Source organism: Neomonachus schauinslandi, chromosome 11, assembly GCF_002201575.2.
Source record: "Neomonachus schauinslandi chromosome 11, ASM220157v2, whole genome shotgun sequence".
Classification (NCBI taxonomy): domain Eukaryota; kingdom Metazoa; phylum Chordata; class Mammalia; order Carnivora; family Phocidae; genus Neomonachus; species Neomonachus schauinslandi.
This window is the reverse complement of record NC_058413.1, coordinates 103,611,760-103,618,817: the sequence shown is the minus strand read 5'-3', so window position 1 is coordinate 103,618,817 and position 7,058 is coordinate 103,611,760. Positions and strand designations below refer to the sequence as shown.

The 7,058-nt window shown below is 43.6% G+C and overlaps 1 protein-coding gene across 1 annotated transcript in view; it reads left to right on the top strand.

The window, feature by feature from the left end:
* The first annotated feature begins 6,765 nt into the window (after positions 1-6,765).
* Positions 6,766-7,058, top strand: part of FDX1 (ferredoxin 1) — a 29,590-nt gene continuing 29,297 nt past the window's right edge. The window contains exon 1 of the mRNA XM_044919322.1: positions 6,766-7,055. Coding sequence (XP_044775257.1) covers positions 6,965-7,055 — 91 coding nt within the window. The 5' untranslated portion in view covers positions 6,766-6,964. The remainder of the gene's footprint in view (positions 7,056-7,058) is intronic.

The window sequence follows — 7,058 nt, the reverse complement described above, 5'->3', positions numbered from 1 at the left end:
ATTTTATTCTTTTAAAATATGTGCTTTTAAATGTTTTTTTTTCCTTTCTTTTATTCTTTCTTTTGGAGCTTAAAGGATGTATTTGTCAGGATCAAGGCTAAGCTATGGTAACAAAAAGTCTTTAAAATAAGTACCTTAAGGAGCATCCATGTCAACTTCTCTCTCGTGAAGCATTTCAGAAGCAGGCTGGGCTTGCAGAGCAGGCTGCAGCAGTCAACGCTGGGAGGCAAGTCGGCCACACGCAGTCACATGGGAACCCACGCTGGTAGACCGGCTCTGACCGTCTGTCATCTCTGATACTTAGCTTCTGTGTTTGCCTCCCACGTGATCACCCTGGTTGCTGAAAGGAAAACAGACAGAAAGGAAAACAAAGAGCTTCCTTTTAAAAAGACTATCTGGTTGCATACATCACTTCTACCTCCATGGCTTTAGCAAAAGCTGTTACAGGGACACACTTACCTGCACAAGCAACTGGGAAATGTGGTCTCTGGTGAGTAAGGCACGTGCTCAGCTAAAGTGCAAGATGTTCTGTTACCAAAAAGAAGAAAGGGAGAGAGGACTGTGTCAATAACACTTTCGGTCTTATTACTGATTACATATTGGTTCAATAATATAATTCTATCTTGCTCTTATTCTTATCTTCTCATGAGATCACAGTTGGTGTTATTATTTTACAACCAACTGTTATTTAGATTTACCCACATGGTTGCTAATTTTTTGCTTATCATTTCTTCTTGCCTCTTAGTCCTTCCTTTTGGGTTCAATTTCACTATTCTTTTTTTTTTTTAAGATTTTATTTATTTATTTGACAGAGAGAGAGAGAGAGCGTGCACAAGCAGGGGCAGAGAGAGAGGGAGAAGCAGGCTTCCCGCGGAGCAGGGAGCCCAATGCGGGGCTCGATCCCAGGACCCTGGGATCATGACCTGAGCCGAAGGCAGACGCTTAACGACTGAGCCACCCAGGTGCCCCTCAATTTCACTATTCTTGAAGAACACTGTATTAGCTATCTATTGCTGCATAACAAATTGCTCCAAAGTATAATGAGTGGAAACAACATTTACGATCTGTTTCTGGATCTGGGGTGGCTTCGCTGGGCCCTCTGCTTCAGGGTCCCTTAGAGGCCACAGTCAGGGTGTCAGCTGGGGATTTAGTCATCTCAAGGCCCCACTGAAGAAGGAGCTGCCTCCCAGACCACTCACATGGTTGTTGACAGGATTCAGTTCTTCGTGACTAGATAACCGGACGAAGGTCTCAGTTCCTTGCTGGCTGTTTGCTAGAGGCTGTCCTTAGGTCTTTGCCACGTGAGTGTCCCCAACCCGCAGCTTCTTCATCAAAGCACGTAAACCAAAAGGTCAACAGAGGAAGAGAACCAGTAAGACAGAAATCAAAGTCTTTTGTAACATAATGCACAGGTGACATGCCGTCATTTTTGCTGTATTCTATTTGTTAGAAGCAATCACTAGGTCCGGCCCATGCTCAAGAAGAGGGGATTACACCTAGGTGTGAATCCCAACAGGTGGGGCTCACGGGAGCCATGTCAGAAGCTGCCTACCAAATACCCTCTTTATATAAGTTCTTTCAGTGAGTCTGAGAGCAAGAGTTCTATTAATTTTTGTTGGTTTAAAAGTATCTTAAACGTCTTCGTTTCTGTCTCATTCTCTTTCCTTCGGGGACTCCAAACAGAAGTGTGTTAGACCATGTGATATCGTCTGACAGCCCAATGATGCCGTGTTCTTATGGTTTTCTAGTCTTTTTTCTCTTTGAATGTCATTCTGGAAACTTTCTATTGCTACATTTTCAGGTTCACTGATCTTTGCTTCTGCGATGTTACTGACTTCCAACCTTTGTACATTTAGACACTTAAAACACTTCCAAATGGCTCACCATCAGAGGAAAAACAGCATGGAAATCTGATAATACTTAAACCAAACAATACAGAAAATATCACGTTTCAAACTCTTGACATAGCCAAACACACTTAGAGGAACCTTAAATACTTAGAGAAATTAAATACTTCTTTTAAAAATCAAATTGAAAACTAATAAACTAAGTATCTAGATCAAGAAGTTAGAAAAAGAACAAACAAGTAATCCCAAGAACATAGAATGAAATCATAAAGATAAATGAATAAGGGGCACCTGGATGGCTCAGTAGGTACACTGTGTGATTCTGATCTCGGGGTTGTGAGTTTGAACTCCACACTGGGTGTAGAGACCACTTAAAAGTAAAATCTTTAAAAAAAAAAGAATAAGATTAGGGGTGCCTGGGTGGCTCAGTCGGTTGAGCGTCTGCCTTGGGCTCAGGTCATGATCCCAGGGTCCTGGGATCGAGCCCCGCATTGGGCTCCCTGCTCAGCGGGAAGCCTGCTTCTCCCTCTCCCACTCCCCTTGCTTGTGTTCCCTCTCTCACTGTGTCTCTCTCTGTCAAATAAATAAAATCTTAAAAAAAAAAAATGAGTACGATTAGAAAACAAAGATATAGCACAGAAAACCACTGTCCAAAGCTGTTATCTGAAAAGACCAATAAAACTTTTGCTAAGATTATTCAAAGAAAAAAGACTCAGAAAATAATATAAGAAATATGAAAAAAAACCTCAGAAAATAATATAAGAGTTATGAAATGTAGTTATAGATATATCAGAGATTTTTTTTAAAAAAAGATAAAACTAGGAAAAAAATTTATGCCAACAGATTTTGAATATCTAGGTGAAATATACTATTTATTAGAAAATTATAACTTTTTTTTAAAGGGGGGGGTAGGGCAGAGAGAGAATCTAAGTTCCACGCCCAGTGCGGAGCCTGAAGTGGGGCTCAATCTCACCACACTGAGATCATGATTTTGAGCTCAAATCAAGAGTCAGATGCTTAACTGACTGAGCTACCCAGGCACCCCAGAAGATTATAACTTTTAAATCAGCTTTTGAGTAAAGAGAGAACATGAATAAACCTGTAAGTATAGCAGATAAATAAAGGGAAACAAGTCTTTATCTTGCCTTTCCCATACAGGTTCAGAGGAGATCTGAATAGAAGATGAAGGCAAATCTGTCTAGCGAAGCAGTCTCGGTGATCAATGGAGAAGGAATGATAGGATTAGAACACCTGCATTTTGCAACCCCAAGCGAATTGTTCATCACCAGTGGCTAACGTGACAAAAAAAGACAACCAACTATTAACATCTGAAGGATAGGGGCGCCTGGGTGGCTCAGTCGTTAAGCGGCTGCCCTTGGCTCAGGTCATGGTCCCGGGGTCCTGGGATCGAGCCCCGTGTCGGGCTCCCTGCTCAGTGGGAAGCCTGCTTCTCCCTCTCCCACACCCTCTGCTTGTGTTCCGTCTCTCGCTCTTGCTGTCTCTCTTTCAAATAAATAAATAAAATATTAAAAAAAAAATTTGAAGGGCACATTAAGAAGTTAAGAAGTATATAAAAAGTAATCTTAACAAAGAAATGGGACTTGAAACTGAGCAAGTCACTTGATCCAAGCTCTGATTTGCATGTAACAATTTAATTGTAAGCTGTGACAGAGGGATTTCTAGTGCGTAAGGCTCCCAAAGATGCATGTGCCAGAGAATGGTTCCTCCAAGGACTGGAGTCCTGGAGACCGGTTCTAAGTCAGCCAGGTTCAGGCTGCTAACATAACCAGCAGAGGAGAAAGGCATGATACGGGACTGATGGGCGGTGGAAGGCAGAGTTTGAGGGAGGTTGTGTGTCCAGCTGGGCAGTTTGTTTTATGCTATAAATAAATGGTGATAAAATGTCACTCAAGGATTTTCAAGAAAGTAACAGAATCATACCAGTATTTTAATGGGATCAGCCTACTAGCAGTATGCAGGATGTCTTAGAGCAAGACAAGACTGCAGGCAGGAAGGTCAATTAATTTAAATATCAATTATATCTTTATATTTAGGAACCTTACCAGTATCATCAGCCATATTAATAAATCACCTGGGGGTAGAGTAATTTCTTGTGGTGAAATCTACTTAGGTCTAATTTTATATTCTTTTTAAAAAATTTTGATAATTGCTGACCTTATTCCTAATTTATAGGGACCCTGTAGACTCTAAAGCATCTACTATCGGATATAGAGTTGAAAAATGTGACATGTAAATACACATTAATAATATATAATATAGGGGTACCTAGGTGGCTAAGTCAGTTAACTGTCCGACTCCTGATTTCAGCTCAGGTCATGATCTCCGGGTTGTGAGATCGAGCCCCGTGTCAGGCTCTGCACTGGGCATGGAGTCTGCTTGAGAGTCTCTCTCTCCCTCTGCCCCTCCTCCTGCTCTCCCTCTCTTAAAAAAAAAATATATATATATATATATATATGATAAAATTATATGTATAAATACATAATAAAACATAATAAGAATAAAAATATCATTTCTTGTGTTTATGCCCTGGACTTGGGACCAAGAAGACCTAGATTTACAGTTTGGATCTACAACTCACTAGCAGTATGATTCCAAGAAAACCACCACTGGGCACCTCAGTTTCACCTGTAAAATAAGAGGGGAGGGATTATTTTCTTCACTGCTGTGTCAGCAGCACTCGCATGGCGATCTACACATTGTTTATGTCAAAAAATATTTTTTGATTAAAGGCATTTATTGATTAAAGGCATGTCTACTCTATAGAGTTGCTGTGATAATGAAAGGAGATACACATTGTGAAAGGTCCTAACACAGCTCTTAACAGAGACGTTATTAAATGGCCGTTTTGTGCCAGGTGCTGGGCAGACGAAGATGAGTAAGACAGCATCCTTACTTCGGTAAGCTTCTGCCTAGAGGGGCTACATAAAGTATGTACGATGGAGCACACAGTACCATGAAGTGCAGAGTAGGTGCTCAATAAACACCGAATCTGAATTTTTATGACACTTTTCAGTTTACAAAGCACCCTCACGAACATTACTCTATTTGAAATAACAGGTACTATCAGTTTTACAAGAACTGACAGAGGTCTTAGGCATTCAGCAGAGGGGAAGGATGATCGGTTGGGATAAACAGGCACAACTTCATAGGAAAGACATAATTTGAAATGAGCTTCAAAATATGGACAGATTTTGACAGGAGTGAAAGATGGAGAGGTGGAAGCTTTTTGTTTTTTTAAATAGGCTCCAAGCCCAAGGTAGGCCTTGAACTCATGACCCTGAGATTAGGAGTCATGTGCTCTACGGACTGAGCCAGCCAGGTGCCCTGGGGATGGGAGTTTTATAAGATGGAGAAATATATAAATCCCCTCTGGAATACTGCTGAGTTGATATTTGTAATCTTTGGAATCAAGCCTTATCCATCTTTGAAAATCCAGAGAACGTTTTCCATCTTTAATTTTCAGGTACATGCTTCAGATATTGTCACGATTACTAATGGAAGTTACACGACAACATTCATTTATTCGCCAATCTTTACTGCCCACTTGATATGCTCAAAGCCATGTCATGGGTAGTATGAGGGCTACTAAGATGAACAATGTATATAAACTACCCCACAAGGCACAAAGCTGGAAGCACTAAAACCCAGCTGAAGCTGGATCTGTTGAGAGAAGAGAGAACATTTGCACTCCCTGCCCCTCCCGTTTTCTTCCTATAATTAATTCATCTCACTGAAGATTTGATCTTATAAAAAAAAAAATGAACTGTTCTTTACAACTTCCTCTTTCCGACGACTTGTCGGGTTTGTTGTGCCCTTTCCAGCCTGAAAGTCTTTCTCTTTATGGGAAGATTTAGACAATTTGGGAGCCAAACGACTGCCCTCCTTCTGCCATCAGGTTCAATGCCCAGCACACCTTGTCTCAAGAAACTTTACTCAGGTCTATACTTTCTTGTTCTGAATATTCTTTAAAGTATCTTTTATTGTGTTCAGCACAATTTCTGCAAAATCCACTTGACTATGATCTTTAGCGTCTTTAAAGATGGCTTTAGGGAGGGGGCCCAGGAAGTTATCACATTAATGTTCGTGACGCACTATGTACGTCATCGGGCGTTTTTTCTGTAACCCTCAGAATGGCCCTGGAGACTGGAACATCTTATCAGCGTTTAAGTGTTTTGGAAACTCTGATCCTCGAGGACAGTAATTCATCCAAGGTCTCAGAGCTCAGGAGTGGCAGACCTTGGATTTGAACATTGCTATTTCTGACCTCAAAGCCCATGTTCTCTCCACCACAACGTATCAGTCATGATAACGTGTATTTTTAATCTCATCTTCCTTGCGTTTTGTAGAAGCCCCTAAGGGAAAAAAACTCAGTTCATCAAAAAGTTTCCAAACACATGGATTTCATGTGCTGAACAAGCATTTATTTACCCTGGATTATTACCTTTCTCCAGTATCCCCGAGTTTATTCATTATTGCGACCTTTACAACTGTACAATCATAATGGTTCCTGTGTATCACGTCTGTCGGCACTGTGAAATTTCCTACTGTCCTTGTTTGACAATGCCCAGACTTCATTTCCCCCCCTAATTTGAACTCCAGGATGATGATCGCCCACATTGGTTTTTGTTTTGAACAGGGAGAAGGCGAGAGGAGCGAGGAACAGACGTGGTTTCGTTACCTGCGGGTCGTTTCACCTCAACTTTCCGTCCAACGTTCGGCTGCCTCGTAGAACTCACCGTTCCTGCGTGCCCACGGGGGACGGAGCTGCAAGGCGCCGGCCCACCTGCTCGGTAGGTGCGCCCACCCCGCGCTCAGCCCCGCCCCCTGGAGGCCACACCCGCCCGGGAGGCGTGGGAACGGGCAGGGGGAGGCGCCGCACTTGGGGTGCCGGCGGGTTTATAGGTCACCCGGAAGGCGCGCGCAGCCCGCGGCCGCCGCACGGAGCAGGTCCTCGCCGGGACCCCAGCCGCCGCGCTCCTCCCCACGGGTCCCCGGGCGTCCGGCGCCGGCACAGCGGCCCGTTCGCGCTCGCCGAGCCTCTCGCGGCCGCTGCCGTGCGGCCTGCGTCGCTTCCGGTTGTTACCAGACCACCGGCTATGGCCGCCGCGGGGGGCGCCCGGCTCCTGCGCGCCGCGTCCGCGGCCCTGGGCGGCGCGGCCTGGCGTTGGCAGCTCCTCGCCGGACCCCGCG